Source organism: Stenella coeruleoalba, assembly GCF_951394435.1.
Source record: "Stenella coeruleoalba genome assembly, chromosome: 5".
Taxonomy (NCBI): Eukaryota; Metazoa; Chordata; class Mammalia; order Artiodactyla; family Delphinidae; genus Stenella; species Stenella coeruleoalba.
In genome coordinates, this window is record NC_137150.1 from 19158204 (window position 1) to 19175132 (window position 16929).

A 16929-nucleotide genomic window follows, 5' to 3' on the forward strand; every position below is an offset into this window, starting at 1 on the left:
CTGTAAAATGGAGATAATGATAACACCTACCAAAAGGGTTGTGACAGTTTTAAAAGTCAGTCTTTGTAATGTACTTAGAACAATGTGTGGCCCATAGTAGGCACTCAAGAGATTACCTGTTTTCGAAGTTATAATGTTGAATAATTTTAGATAATGTGCATCTGTTAGTTTTGATTGTATTTTTTGTATATCAAGGATTTGTTAACTTCCAATGAATATAAATTAGGAAAATATTGTAAAAGAATTATTATAAAATATGTTAATATTTCTATAGAAATATGAGTCCAAGAAAATGTGCATTTCTTACATGTGTTATTCAGTAAGCATTAAAAAATGAATGGAAATCCCAGATAAAGTATGATGAAGAAAGGTATCATTATATGTTTATTATTTATAATAATATCTGTTTATTATCTTTATTAGGTTAATAATAATGAAATGGTTGCATTGCAACGAGAACCCGATAACCCTTATGATAAGAATGCAATTAAAGTAAACAATGTGAATGGAAATCAGGTCGGCCATATAAAGAAAGATCTTGCAGCTGCCTTGGCCTATATCATGGACAACAAATTGGCTCAAGTTGAAGGGTAATGCACTTTTGGAGTTCAGTTTTAATAATTGTGAGTTGTAGTGATCTTTGAATGTAAGGGTATGTAAAGTTGCCCTGACAACTTTTGTTGCTATACCTTTAGTATGCATTCAATAAATGTTTTAATTCTTCTTTCATCTGCCTGCACTACCCTAGCCATCAAATAGCTGTTCCCTCACTTTCCTGGTAAATTATTACCATGGAGAAAAATAGACTTTGGTTCAAATATTAGAAAGTCCACACCATCTTTTAAGAAAAAAGCTTTTTAAAAAGCCTTTTAGTGCATTGATTTGAGAAGTTTGGAAGTGTTTGTTTAAATCAGGTTGTAAGCTGATAGCCTGTGATCAGATGTACATGAGTTTGGTTTTGCCTACACAGTGTTTAATTTTTTTTTCAGTTATTTCCGATATTCGAATATCTGGACATTCTACATTTTATGCATATTAATTTTTCCCTAATTATACAAAATTATTTATAAATATTTCTCTTGATAAATGGAAGATCTGGTAATGCAGGATACTTATTTCCACATGACGTCATTTGATTGGAGATAAGTAGCAGCTGTTGCATTATCTAGGCATATACCTTCTTAGTTCTACCACCTGTTCCTTTTTTAAATCTCCCAGTCTCTTTGGTTACATTTTCTCTTTTATGCGTTTGTGTCTGTGACCTCAATTTTAGTATATTAGTATATTAGATATATTTAGGATATTAAAAGGTGAGTTTGGAAGATAAATATTTAGCAGTGTCTTCTCACTTGTTTACTTGTTTTCTCCTTCCTCAGTTCATCAAGTTTTTCAGATATTGAGAGTAAACTTTCAGTGAATCCTGGATCAGAAATAGTTCTTGGAAATCCTTCCCCATGCTCCCAGAATGGGTTGCTGCACTCAGTGGTTCTGTTAGTGGAAGCTCTGCCTTCTGAATTAAACTTGCTATTTTACCTATCTTATGATCTTGGTAATAGGCTAACTACGCATTTAAACACTTTTACCTCACCTGAGTTTCTTCTGGCATTCTGGTCCTAAAAACTGCCTTTTCTTCTCGTTATTGTTGGTCCTAGTCCGTGTCCGTTTTCTTCCTAGTCTGCTCAGTTAGTTCCTTTCTGTTGTGCTTGCATGCAGAATTTGAATGTGGCAGTTATTTAACAAGATTTTTAATGAGACTTAAAGGTAAAAAAATAACACTTCTAATTTCTCTTTTTTTTTTCTTTCTTAATTATAATAGGGTAGTTCCTTTTGGTGCAAACAATGCTTTTACCATGCCTTTGCATATGACTTTTTGGGGAAAAGAAGAAAATAGAAAAGCAGTTTTAGATCAGTTGAAGAAACATGGATTTAAATTGGGTCCTGCACCAAAAAGTAAGTTCAGGGTTTAACCTACTATTATTGTGATATTGTTAAGATGCTGGAATTGTAAAACATTTATTCTCTTAAGTAATACCTTGAATTTGGGTGGCTAAATTAATTAGTGCTGAAGGCTCCAAGTTCTTTTGTTAGGAATCTTTTTAAGGAAATCCTTGAATTTTTTTTCTCTTTATTTTGAAATAACTATAGATTCATAGGAGGTTGCACACATACACAGAAAAATGTGCAAGGAGGTCCCTCCCCTAACTTCCCCCAGTGATAATATCTGGAAATCTCTGATTTTAAACATTCTCTTTAATAAGTTACAGACAATAAGAATCTCCTAATAGAGAATGAAAAAGTATTATTTGTTTTTCAAAAGTTTGTTTAAATAATGTGGAATTCTTCTAATGTATTTTTTGAATAACCTAGCAGATTTAGTTTTAAAATTTTTAAAACACATATTAAGGGAATTTTTAATTCAGCTTATTAGACAAGCTTTAAAAGCTATTTACTAAAAGATAATTTATTTCATTTGGTGATTTTATTCTTTTCATTTTGTAAATTACAGCTTTAGGATTCAGTTTGGAAAGTGGTTGGGGCTCTGGAAGAGCGGGACCAAGCTATAGTATGCCAATTCATGCTGCAGTACAGATTACAACTGAACAGGTGCACTTCTCTTTTATTTCGTAACTAAAAGTGAAGAGTGAAATTTAAATGCTGAAGGTTGATGTTTAAAAATATAAGATAAATATGCATCTGTTAGTATTAGTGATATTTATATTGTTATGGAACATGTAGAATAAATAAAATATATTGCAAATATTTATGTAGAAAGAAAGCAGTGATAAGGAATATGTCCACATACATGCATTCATATATACATTGAAACACACACATTGCTGTATACACCTGTGATGTTTTACTCTGTTTTGATGTTTTTGTATTATTTGAAATTTTTAAAATAGCCATAATTTTTAAAAAGTTGAAGCTTGAAACTTAACTCCTTTCAGGAAGGTTGCAAATGCAGTGCTAAAAAAACTAGTTCTGAATCTCTGGCCTTAGTCTATTTCTAACTTTGTCTGCTTTGTGATCCAGGATACTGTTATGCTGGGTTAGTTTGGGGAAAAAAGGTTATAAAGTAAATTAATGCAGATCAATCTACCAATTACATCAAAATTTTTTTTGTCTCTACTCATCAGTGTTATTAGTCTTTTTATATTCTAATTGTAGTTACTGTACTTTCCCTGCTCATTGTTAGAAGGGCTTGAGCCTGTGTCTGTCATTCTTTTTTTTTTTTTAATTAATTTATTTTATTTTTGGCTGCGTTGGGTCTTCATTGTTGCACGCAGGCTTGCTCTAGTTGAGGCAGGCAGGGGCTACTCTTCCATGCGATGCGCAGGCTTCTCATTGCAGTGGCTTCCCTTTGTTGTGGAGCATGGGCTCAGTAGTCGTGGTTCGCGGGCTCTAGAGCAGTCTTAGTATCTGTGGCGCAAAGGCCCAGCTGCTCCGTGGCATGTGGTATCCTCCCGGACCAGGGCTTGAACCCATGTCTCCTGCATTGGCAGGCAGATTCTTAACAACTGCGCCACCAGGGAAGCTCTTGAGCTTGTGTCTGGTGGGTAAACCCCAGATTACCTCTCCTCACTTTTTAGATTTGGCCTGATTTCTTCTGGGCTGTTGCTATGTATTTATTTGCTAATTTACAAAAGTAATTATAATATATATATGTTACTGTACGATTGGACTAGATCAGTTTAAAGAACCAACTAAAGATTAGCATAAGATTGAAATTATCCTAATATTTTGTAGCACATAGCAAATTTCTGATTGCAGTAATAATCAATGAAATGTCCGAAAAAGTCAAATATACTTGGTAGGATCTGCCAAAATGGTTTGAATATAGTTAATAGAATCACAGAATTTCAATGGCAGAAGGAACCTTAGAGACACTCTAAATCTAGTTCATCCCGTTTCTTTTGTGGTAATAAGATACAGGGCCATATAGATTAAGTGTCTTGCCCAAAGTTATATAAAGGTTTTTTTGTGACAGAGTTGTGACTGAAACCCAGGACTTAAAACTCTATCCTGTATTCTTTCGACTGTAACAGTTACCTAAAGGATCTATTTATTCTGCCATTATTGAGCAGCGTAGTATCTCAAAGAATTAATTTATTTTATGTACCTTTTGGTATTCGACTCTTTTAGTTAATTAAATGACTTGAAATCTCTGAATTAAGTGCAATTATTGTTTGAATTGGTTTGTTTCATAATGTTTCTTATTGCTGTTTGTTGTAGCTTAAGACAGAGTTCGACAAATTGTTTGAAGATTTAAAGGAAGATGATAAAACTCAGGAAATGGAACCAGCTGAGGTACTGAGCCAGTATTTTCTATTTAAAAGTATTTGGAATTTAAAAATACGGTATTAATCTATACATTTTTCATCACAAGATCAACTTTTCTAGATTCTGCATGGGGTAAAAGAAAGGGCTTATTGTATTTCTATTTATGACGTTTCTTTTATTTATAGGCTGTTGAAACACCGTTGCTTCCACATCAAAAACAAGCTCTAGCTTGGATGGTTTCACGGGAAAACAGTAAAGAACTTCCACCATTCTGGGAACAGCGAAATGACTTGTACTATAACACAATAACAAATTTTTCTGAAAAGGACCGACCAGAAAATGTTCATGGAGGAATTTTAGCTGATGATATGGGTTTGGTAATTATATTTTTCCTTGAGTTAATAATGTTTTATTTTGTAACTAAGATTTTATATGAAGTAATTTTGAAGTAGATAGAGATGGGAATATGTTGGTGCCAGTTTGGGACTCGATATCACTGTGAGTATAGAACATAATTTTTTCTGTGGTTTTCACTTCAAATAATGCTGAGCTTTTTTTTTTTTTTTCTTTTGGCTTGTTTGCCTAAGGTACAATTAAAATAATTGGCAGTAATGATATAAACATGTGTTTTTCAATTTTCTTTTGAAATTCAGGGTAGCTTATCTTTCATGGGTTTTCTTAGAGAAAAGATATGATTCCTTACACCAGCAGTTTTTATACTTTTTGGTCTCAGCAGCTCTTTATGTTCTTAAAAATTATTGAGGATCCCAAAGAGTGTCTGTCTTTGTGGGTTATCTCTATTCCTATATCTATTAATATTTATGGTACTAGATATTAAAATTTTTTATTATTTTAAAAATAACAGTTAAAAAACTCATTATGTGTTAACAGAAATAGCATATTTTTCAATGAAATGTACTCCAAGACAAAAGCAATTTTGATGAGAAGACTGGCACTGTTTTACATTTTTGCAAGTCTCTTTAATGTTTGGCCTAATAATTGACAGCTGAATTCTCATATCTGTTCTTTCATTCATTCTGTGTGATACGTTGTTTTTGTTGAAGAATACAAAGAAAATTAGTCCTCATGCAGATATGTATTTGAAAGGGAGTATTTTAAAAGACTTTTTAAGATAACTAGATTTTCTTTGCTACAAGAAGATTAAGCAAATATTAGTTTATTAAAGGTTAATAATTATAATGTGGAACTTTTTTGTTTTTTGGCTGCACCATGCGGGATCTTAGCTCCCCGACTGGGGATCAAACCAGTGCTCCCTGCATTGGGAACACAGAGTCGTAACCCCTGGACTGCCAGGAAAGTTCCTATAGTGTGGAACTTAAAAAATCATATCAATGAACTTTTTATACTTTGTTTCATTAATATCCATTGGTGTAGCTTGCACGTTGAATGGATATTTTACCCATGCATGGTTTTTAGCATTAGGTGTTGCTCATTTGGAATATATTGGTTCACTGAGTTACACAGATCTGCCAAATGTTGATGCATTTCATTATACAATGCAAAAACATTTACATTCATTGATACTACTGCTGATCTTATTAGAAAGGCATTTACATTTGGGAAGCTTTTCTACTCATAGTGTTGGATGCAAGTTTTCTAACATAATTTTTGCTTGAAAGCTCAAATTTTATCATTAACAACAAACACTGTCAGTTGTTTCCTTTGGAGTTGATAGGCTCATTTTATTCATTTTTTTCAAGAAAATGTCTGCCACTCAGTCATGAATAACTAGTTATCAGTCATTCTTTCAAGTTAAAATGGTGGTACTTGAAAGTGACGATGCATGGTATCTAGTTCGGCTTGTAATTCAGTCTCACAAGTGATTTTTCTCTAGATAACCTTCATATTTTGGTATGCAAAAGAAGTATTTTGTGTACTTGCCATCTTCTTACACAGAATATTTAAAACGTGTATACTTAAGAGGTGAGATTTGGTAAAATGAATGTGTACTGCTTTATCAAGAACATTCTTTTTGTGGGCTTCTTAGTTGCAAAGTGCCGGCTCCTTAGTTGCAGCATGTGGGCTCCTTAGTTGTGGCAGGCAGGCTCCTTAGTTGCAGCAGGTGGACTCCTTAGCTGCGGCAGGCAGGCTCCTTGATTGTGGCATGCGAACTCTTAGCTGTGGCATGCATGTGCGATCTAGTTCCCTGACCAGGAATTGAAACCAGCCCCTAGCATTGGGAGTGTGGAGTCATATCCACTGCGCCACCAGGGAAGTCCCTCAAGAACATTTGTAAAGAGCATTCTTAAAGTGAAACTGTTTCTTTGGTTTGTCTTTTTTTTTTTTTTAACTGTATGTGGCGGTTAAAAATACAGTGACCACTAGTATAATGTAGTGCCAACTGCTTTGTGTCATGCTAAGGCAGCAGCAGTTTTACCCACCATTGCTTTCTGTGGAATTACTACAGATATCAACACAAGTAAGGTCTTAGTAGAATTATTAAAATAGTTTTGACTGCACATACTTCTGAAAGGGTCCTGGGGAGCTCCTAGGACCTGTGCACCACACTTTGAAAACTGCTGCTTTACAATGCTTTCAACTTGAAAGAGGTTTATTTCTATGTTGCTATTTATAAATTCAGCTATGGAAAATAATGAAAATTTTCATGATTCTGTTTTTAAAAAATGCACAAGAAATATCTTGTCCTGTATGCTTTATTGGTAAGGTATATAGTCTTTAAGTCTTGGAAATATCTTTAAATGAAATTTAATAAAGTAATTATCTTATGTCCATACTGGGATTACTAATCATTTTAAGTTAGCTCTGAATTACATGGCAAGCAAGTAGTTGTAGTTTTGTGATAAAGTTATTAGTTCAGGATTAAATGTGACATTTAAATGGCAGTCATTCAATAAAGTGACACTTCCCTAAAAACATACGTTTATGGAAAACTTACATACTTGTACTGCTAGCTGCTCCAGCTTAATTCATAGTAGTCAAAAACTGGAAACAATCTAAAGGTCCACCAACAGGTGAATGCACAAATAAGTGTGCCATGTATGCATATACAACGGAATATTACTCAGCAATAAAAAAACACAATGAATTGCTAATAAGCATTTCTCTATATTACTCCATTCTTCTTAAGGAACAACTTATACCAGCTCATGTCACCACATGTTCTGAATCAGGTCTGGGCCTAAAATTGTATTGAGCAGAAGAAACTAAACAAAGAGTACATTGAGTAATTCCATTTATATCCAGTTCAAAGGCAGGCAAAATTAATATATAGTGATAGAGACAAATCAGCTGTTGTCTGGTACAGAGGTGGGGAGATGGACTGCAGAGGAATACAGGGCAACTTCTAGGTGATAAAATTTTTCTGTATCTTAATTGTGTGGTGGTTACACCAGTGTATACAGTTGTCAAACCTCTCAAACCATACACTTTAAGTCTGTGAATTTCATTGTATGAAAATTATACCTCAATTAAAAAAGGATTAAAAAAATAAAATGACGTTTCTCAATGATGCTTACAGTATTTTACACAGTAAATTATTTAATACTCCTAGTAATATGGCATGGTAAAGCATTTACTAACTTAATGAATGAAATAACTTCACTAATATGTATATTATTTAGTATAATAATTAGCATACTTCTCTGGCCCTGAATCCTGTTTGATATTTTCTTACTAGATTTAAATATTAGTTTCGGAATGTTGTCTGGTCAACTGGGTTTCAGAATCTGACCATTTTTCTTTGTAAAACATTTTAAAGGGCAAAACTCTGACAGCCATTGCAGTGATTCTTACCAACTTCCATGATGGCAAATCTCTTCCTATTGAAAGAATTAAGAAAAATCAGCTGAAGAAGGTAAAGTATTAGTGTGTTTTTTCGAAAGTCTCTGGTTTATTGTAAAACCTTTTAATTTTGTCATTAAAAAAATTATTGCCAGAAAATTGATAATATCTGGTTTTTAGAGATATGATGAATGGCCTTTCTCGTGTGTTGCTGGTAAGAGTGAAAGTTTATGCTACATTCTTGAAGGCAATTTGGTAATGTGTATCAAAAGCCTTAAAAGTGTTTATAATCTTTGATTCAGCAATGCCATTTCAAAGAAACTAAAGAAGTTATCAGAAATGCATTTTTTCCAAAGAGAAAAATACAAGTCTATTTCCCCAGCATTATTTTAAAGGCAGAAAAGAAATACCTGTCAATAAGTTAACAGTTAAATTATGATACAACCATAAAATTTAATATTATGCAACTACAAAGTCCTATTTTTGAAGAATACTTCCATGATCTTTTTTAGTTAAAAGGCCAGGTACACCTCTGTGTATAGAGTTTGAGTCTTCATTTTGTAAATACATATTTATATACGTCTAAGTGTAGTCACACATACTGTGTGTGCCAAAATGTTAATAGTGATAATTATGTCCTAATGATGAGAGAATGGGTGACTATTCCTGATGCTTAATTTGTGTATATTTTTATATATAGCATATATACACATAATACATGTATATTCAGTTTCTAAGAATTAATAATGAATTAGTTTTGTAGGGAAAATAAATGTTATAAGAATGAAATGGTTGTTCTTCATTCTCAGCTGAAAATCCAAAGAACTTAAAGTAGGAAGTAACTAGGTGCAAGGTGTATGCAAAATATCTCTTTTTTGGACTTTTCTCTACTGTTCTTCTTATTTTTTACTTTTCAAAGATGCTGCATATCACTCTCCTACAACTGTTTATTAAGATTCTATTTTATTAATTTCTGCGCTTAGTTGCATTTCCTTCTTTGTACTTTTAGTGGGAGTTTAACTCTGTTGTTAATGTCTAAGATTCAGTTCCCTACCCTGAATAGTCCAGTGCTTTCCACGTCTGTCCTTTCTACATTTAGTTATTAAAACTGAAGAATAGCACCTAAGACTACTTACAGCTTCATTGTCAGTTACCAATTAAAAAATTATTATCAATAAGGCTTTCCCTTTTTCTCCAAGATCAGCCATGCATTTAACATGTAGTAGGAAGGTTTTAGGATATTTAGTTTGCTATATTAGTTGAAATTGAGGCTGAAAATGTGATTTCCAGCTAAGCATTTATTGCAACAGAAATTTCATTATTTCAGATGGATTTGGATATTCCAAGCTTACAGGGTGAAGTGTTATTAAATTTCATGAGATTGGAGCATAGTATGATTTGATAGGTTGGACTTTATATCTTTGAACTCTATGAAGAAAAGGCTTACTAAGAGTCATTTAATATGAAATGAATAATGTAAAGGACATCCTTTATTTGTAGATAAACTTTAGAATTACCTTTTGCATACTATTTAATATAATATAAATGATTGTACTGATTATTGAAGACTGGGTAGAATGATGAAAGGCATATTTTTTTTAAGTGACAAACCTTTTTTTTAAAAAATAAATTTATTTATTTGTTTTTGGCTGCGTTGGGTCTTCGTTGCTGCGTGCGGGCTTTCTTTAGTTGCGCCGAGCAGGGGATTACTCTTCGTTGCAGTGTACGGGCTTCTCATTGCAGTGGCTTCTCTTGTTGCGGAGCACGGGTTCTAGGCGCACGGGTTTCAGTAGTTGTGGCTCGCGGGCTCTAGAGCGCAGGCTCAGTAGTTCTGGTGCACGGGATTAGTTGCTCCACAGCATGGTGGATCTTCCCGGACCAGGGCTCGAACCATGTCCCCTGCATTGGCAGGCAGATTCTTAACCACTGAGCCACCAGGGAAGCCATGAAAGGCATTTTTAACATCAGTTTCTTGAAGCTAATGCTTTAAAAAGTTAATTATCTAAATAACTTCTAGTTACATATCTCTAAAAATGGTACATCTTGGATTTTAAATTTATTTAGACTCATACCATTGGAAGGGGATGGATTTTCTTTTCAACCACATTTTAAGTAAAACATAAACTCTAATGAGATTTTGTAAGATGTTTAAATTTCTATTTTTTAAAAAACTAAAATAAAATATCCTTTATTGGCCCTAATTCTAGGCAAAAATTACATTGTACTCCTGCTAACCAATCCTGAACACCACTCTGAGGTTTTGATTCAAAATATGACCTACCTTTCACAATATGACCTACCTTTCTTTTTATTTTTTGTAAATTTATTTATTTATTAATTTTTGGCTGCTTTGGGTTTTCATTGCTGCGCGCGGGCTTGCTCTAGTTGCGGCGAGCGGGGGCTACTCTTCCTTGCAGCGTGTGGGTTTCTCATTGCGGTGGCTTCTCTTGTTGTGGAGCACGGGCTCTAGGCGCACAGGCTTCAGTAGCTGTGGCGCGTGGGCTTAGTTGCTCCCCGGCATGTAGGGTCTTCCTGGACCAGGGCTCGAACCCATGTCCCCTCCATTGGCAGGCAGATCCTTAACCACTGGGCTGTCAGGGAAGCCCCTACCTTTCTTTTTACACTGGAAGAATTAATTTAATTAAACCCAATTTTATTTGTCATTCCTACCTACAGAATCAAGTCTAGAATTAAAAGTAAGATTAGAGGAACCCTGCCCTACTAGACTCAGTTGAAAATATTTCACAGAGAAGTATAAAATTTTACTTTTATAGAAGTTCTTGTGCTCATGTACACATAGTTGCACTTTGAAACAAAGGAGAACACATGAAGGGAAAAGGACAAAGTCAGAGTTGGCAGGGAAAATCCCTGATAGAGTAAGGGAGGAGGCATTCTGAAACCTGACTATTTCATCTACCCATTCTGGGAATTCCAGAAAAAAAGGATGTCAATGGCAGCCTCATTAAAGATCTATTAGGGACTCTTGGTTTGAAAGTTTGTAGTCTTAGAATTCCTTCTAATTCTAAAGTAAATCCCATTTTGTGAATGTTTCTCACAGTAACTAATATGCCATTTGTAATTGAGGTTTGCTTTTTGTATTCCTTTTGAAAAGGTTAAGACAGACTAGTTTTCTTTTTTGAGATACCTGTGAAAAAAATTTTTCATCAATTTGTACATTTTTCTCCTTAATGCAGCTCCTTCCACTGCTCCAGAATAGGGTAGCAATTTACGTAGTCTTTATTATGTAAAGTAAAGCAATATAAAATAGGATGCATTTTTAAGTTTACTTAAAACTGACGGCAGTACTATGTAAGAAATATGCCTTTTCATCCAGGAATGTAATGTTTACGATGAATCTATGAAACTTGGAGGGAACAATACCAGTGAAAAGGCAGATGGACTAATCAAAGGTAAACTTTAATTTTGAACATGACCCCATGTTTGATTTAGATTTTTCCAATTTAATGACGTAATTCCAGCTTTGGCTTAGTACTATACAAAAATTTCAGATCTCTTTTTCTAAAGAATCTCATGAGGACTGGTAGGAAAAATTTCATCAAGGAAGCGATGCGATGATGGAATTGACTTGGTAGCACATTAGAGGAGGAAAAGCAGTTTTGGTTGAGGAAAAAAAACCCATGAAAGGGCGGTTAAAAGCAAGACAAAACACAGAGTATATTGCTCTGGGACCTCAGAGTAGTTTATGGTATTTATAATGTAAATGAATAACAGAAGAATGTGTATGAATAAACAGCAGATAAAAATAGAAAGATAGGTTAGAGCCAAATTAGGCAGAGGAGAAATGAGAAGGGATCTGTGGATTTAACAGTTACGTGGCTGGATTTAGCAGTCGGTGACTTTCATAAAATTAATTTCTTAAGATTGCTTAGAGCAAGACTGAAAATATTTTAAAATAAGACTAGTAGATGAAGAATTATTAATAACAACTGTATGCTGTTATGAATTTTGCTGTGTTTCAGATAGGAGAAAAATGGAGAGAGAGGCAGAATTGAGGGCTTTTGGGGGGTGTGGTTTAAGAAGGAAATCCATGGATAGGAAAAGATTTTGTATACAATGGAGAGAATAATTTGGTGGCCTGTGGGAGGAAATGAGATCAAGAAAATAGGTACATGAGTTAGCATGAGAAGGAAAGGAAGTAAGGTTGAGGAAAAATATAGATTATTGAGGGAATAAAAAGGTAGGAAAATTGATAATTTATAGAAGATGACATCTGATTTTTTTTGTAAAGTGAAGTAGGTCATCTGGGAGTAAAAGGAGTTTAAAATCTAGGCAGAGGATCCAGTGTAGTATAGATCATCCAGGTGAGTGGGTAGGGAGAACACGTGATAGGTAAAAGAGTTGCTAAGTGATACAAGGTGACCCTAACCCTAATACCAACTGTTTATTGTTCTTTTTTTTTTTTTTCCAGCAGCTCTTAGCTGCCTTGGTATAGCAGGAAATTCAGCCAGTGTAGGGATTGGCTAGATGACTACAGGGGAAAGACTGGGCACAAAAAAATTGAAGGTACTTTTCAGTGAGAAAATACTAGATTAGGAAACTGTAGAGAGTACAGCTGGCTGATTGAAAGAATAGGAATGACGATATTAAGAAAGTTGAGCTATTGAGTTGGAAAACCAAGGTTTTAAGAAGGATACTGCTAGTCTAAGACAATTTACTAATACTCTGTATATTTGTCCTTTTTTTTGAAATGGAAGGATCTAGATGTAGTGGAGAACCCAGTATTTCAGATGACAAGGGAAAGAATAAATATCCCAAGTCAGAATTCTCTAGCTCCCGCCCCAAAAGGTAAACTCTGTTATGGTTTAATTTTATGTAATATGTTTAAACTCTTTCTCCGTTTTCTTACATATGGGAGAGAGCTATGACCGTTATCTCAGTTGCAAAGTTCTTTCAAATACGTTCTTTAATTTGAAACTGCTAAAGTCACTGTGACTTAGGCAGGTAGACCGTTCTCATTTTATAGGTGAAAAAAAAATTAATATATAAAAGAGCTGAATTGGTAATTTTTAATAATCACTTGTCTTTCTACTATTTTCCTATTTCTTTCACATAGGAACTGAGATCTAGCTCTTGGGTGTTTCGCTTTTGTTAAGACTTCAGAAGAATTTTCTTTATGAATTTGAGGAGTTGAGAACTGATGTATATGTGTCGGATGGTTTGACAAAAGCATTCTTTGCTCATCTGAGTTCTTTCTCACTTTACCTTTAGTGGAAATAAGACATGATAAAGTTATTCATGGAGAGTATTATAATAATGTAGACTGGAGGGAGAATTTGAATAAAACACATAATGCCCCTCTGCTCTCCATTTGAATCTGTTAACTTTATAAATTTTATTTACTCTCTGAGGTAGATCTAAATACTTGGGTTTTATGTTTTATTGTCCACCATCAATATCTGCAGGCATGACCTCAAATCTGAGTCCCTCTTAGCTATTCCACCAATAGAGATTTCAAAACTGGGGCTTTGTTAATTGTTCTCTATCTTTAGTACCTGTCTGAACTGAGCACAAAACCAGGACTCATGAGTTTCTCTCTCATCTAGATATCAAATCTTATAACTCTGAACTGACCATGAGCGTTGGTAACAGGGCACTGTTAGATAGCCCAGATCAGATTAAAGGGTGTGGAAATAATGATGACATGGGAAAAACAACCACCAACACACATACTATAACTAATACATATATACTTACTGTGCAACAAGCACTATTTTAGAGGCTTTGCATGTGGTAACACATTTTATCCTACAAAGTGGATTGTATCTTTATTCCTGTTTTCCAAGTGAGGGAACTGAAGCTTAGAAGAATATTAGGTGGCTTGCCTAATGTCACATAGCAAATACATGGTGGAATGGACATTTGAATCTAAGCAGTCTCTCTCCAGAGTCCATTGTTCTTAGGCACTTAACCACCATATTGTACATATTGTATAAATTCTACACAGAATTTATAAAAATTTTCACTGTGAAAGAATTATATTTTTGCCCCTTAGCTGCCTATATCATTATATTGGAGGGTTATCTTTGATAATCAGAGTCACTTCTTTTTTGTTCTAGTTTTAATGTAAGTGTTTGAATTGAATTACCAAATACTGAACAAAGTGTTGAAGGGATTACTATCTTAGAATGGTTTACTTTCTCAAACTTATTTTAACGATAGTGATACTGCATTTTGTATAGTGAATGCTTCTGGCTACGAAAGCAAAATGCTTTCAGCAAATTTGACTTTCATTTGTCAAATAAAAATTTTTTTCCCTTGATATTTTTTCAAAAAATAAACCGGGGCAAGACAAAAAACATTTGTATTACATTTATTAAACATAAGTTTTTATATCCCGTTTTGTTTTGGATTGATAAAAAATTTGTGTATACTTAATTTTAGGAGAAAAACTGCGGTACAGTACACTGAAAGCAGCGATTCAGAGGAAAGTGAAACAAATGAATTGCCACAGAAAATGAAAGGTAATAGGAAATGAGTTTGATTTGATAATGTGTCCTGTGTTTTAATTTCCTAGTGTGACCAACGTTATATTTGGTTTTGGTTTTAGGCAAACTGAAAAATACACAGTCAGAGACTAAAATCAGAGAAAAAGGTATGTATATCTCAATATCCCCTTTTTAAAAAAATATTTATGTATTTATTTGGTTGTGCTGGGTCTTAGTTGTGGCAGGAGGGCTCCTTAGATGCGGCATGCATGTGGGATGTAGTTCCTTAAGCAGAGATGGAACCCGGGCCCCCTGCATTGGGAGCATGGAGTCTTAACCACTGTGCCACCAGGAAAGTCCTTTTCTCAGTATCCCTAACCTACACTTAAAGATTATTAAAGTAAAACCTCACTGATTTGTATCTGTCTGGCTTGGAATTCTTTAGTAATAGGTCGTAAACTTGACTGCTTTTTACATTTGAACTATTTATGCTTATCAAGGGTGTTAAATGAATGAAGCAAATTGAAAGAACAGTTTCAAATTAAAATTTAAGAGAATATATTTAAACCAGCTTTAGAGAAAACAAAGTACTCTCTACTAATAAAATGACTTCAATAAAACCTTTTTTGTATATGTATAAATTGTAGTTACAAAAGTAGGCTGAGACTGCCTTGTCAGCATAGTACTACTATTACCGTTACTTAGCATTATACAGATTTACAAATATTCAGTGAGTATCTTTACTTTCTCCTGTATCTTTAAAACATACGGTTTACTTTGTTTTTCTCTTAATCTGATCGTGTTGTATTCCTAATAAGTTAAGAAATTGTATTGCACTTGGAAGATAACTCATCATCATTGACTGATCTGAAAATTTGGCAGCATCTTCATTAAAAGTTAAAACACCTGTTTCATTGAAAACATTCTCCTTCCACCTGGGAGCTGAATCACTTTGCATATGGCTGCTTCTACTTTCACATCTTTCCTCAAGAGAAGCAACAGTGAATCATGAATGACTACATTTCTTCTTTGAGCTGGAAAGATAGTGTCAAAAGAGGCAATTTTGGTTACTAGAAATTATTTTATTTTTATTTAGTAATATAAGCTCTTAAGAAAGTGTGGAAGTGGTATTATATTTCCTATCCTTAGAAAGTACCTGTACTTAAGTACAGGAGAGAATTGGTTTTCAAATATCTTAATGATTCTGTGGTTTTCACTTCAGCAGGATCATCTAAGGTTAAAGAAGATGCAGAGTTTGCATGTGCACTTACTTCATCTACCCCTGCAACCAAAAAGAAAATGTTGAAAAAGAGTAAGTAAATCTGCTGGGTTTTTACCTTTTGTTTGGTTTGTTTTTTCTGTTTTTCAAAGAAAGAAATTTTAAATGACAAAAGTTATAAAACCGTATTACAAGAAGTTAAGAAAGTAGAGAAAAGAAAAAAGACAATCTCATTTTTAAAAGTGCACTTTGATGTATTTTCCTATTCTGTTTGTTTTAGTTAGGTCAAAAAATATGATGGGAATAGGTCCCTTACTCATCTGAGTAGCATAGATATTTTTTCTAATAAAGGCACAGAGCAGTTTATGGCTGCTTTAAAACTTAATTTAATTTGGATTAATTAGAATTATTATATTTATTTTTGGTATGAGAAGAATATGCTTTTCAATTAAAAATGTAAGTGATCTTTATTATTACTTTGTGTTTTGTAATTCATAGGGAAATGACAGTGCTTAAGAGTCTGAATATTTGAAATAGAAAGAGATTGAACTGTGGTTAAGGTGATCTGGGACAAGTTATTATATCGCTGCACCTTAGTATCCTCTGTTTTACGTGTTGGAGATACAGCAGACAAAAGTCTATTTTCACAGAGCTTATGTCTAATGTTCGGGGGGGGAATATAAAATAAACAAGTAAACACATAATTAAAAGTAAAAAAATTTTTTTAATTGAAGTATAGTTGCTGTATAATATTACCTGTTATAGGTGTACAATATAGTGATTCACAATTTTTAAAGGTAATACTCCACTTACAGTTATTATAAAATATTGGCTATATTCCTCATGTTGTACAGTATATCCTTGTAGCTTATCTTACACCTAACAGTTTGTACCTCTTACTCCCCTACTCCTACACTGCCCCTTCCCTATTCCTTCTCCCTACTGGTAACCACTAGTTCTCTACATCTGTGAGTTTGCTTCTTGTTTTTTATATTCACTAGTTTGTTGTATTTTTTAGATTCCACATATAAGTGATATCATATACAGTATTTGTCTTCTCTGTCTGACTTATTTCACTTAGCCTAATGCCTTCCAAGTCCATTCATGATGCTGCAGATGGCAAAATTTTGTTCTTTTTTGTGTGTGTGTGAAAACAGTTGTTTTATTTATTTAAAAAAATTTTTTTGGCCACACCACTTGTCTTGTGAGATCATAGTTCCC

At 33.8% G+C, this 16929-nt stretch overlaps 1 protein-coding gene across 2 annotated transcripts in view; it reads left to right on the plus strand.

Moving 5' to 3' along the window:
• Window positions 1-16929, plus strand: part of HLTF (helicase like transcription factor) — a 60501-nt gene that overhangs the window by 15955 nt on the left and 27617 nt on the right. Inside the window, exons 3-13 of one of the 2 annotated variants that reach the window (XM_079921261.1) lie at window positions 424-590; window positions 1817-1950; window positions 2507-2604; window positions 4234-4308; window positions 4467-4658; window positions 8021-8116; window positions 11378-11453; window positions 12759-12849; window positions 14446-14525; window positions 14612-14656; window positions 15712-15801. In XM_079921261.1, coding sequence (XP_079777387.1) covers window positions 424-590; window positions 1817-1950; window positions 2507-2604; window positions 4234-4308; window positions 4467-4658; window positions 8021-8116; window positions 11378-11453; window positions 12759-12849; window positions 14446-14525; window positions 14612-14656; window positions 15712-15801 — 1144 coding nt within the window. The remainder of the gene's footprint in view (window positions 1-423; window positions 591-1816; window positions 1951-2506; window positions 2605-4233; window positions 4309-4466; window positions 4659-8020; window positions 8117-11377; window positions 11454-12758; window positions 12850-14445; window positions 14526-14611; window positions 14657-15711; window positions 15802-16929) is intronic. The other variant, XM_079921262.1, reaches the window with a different exon arrangement.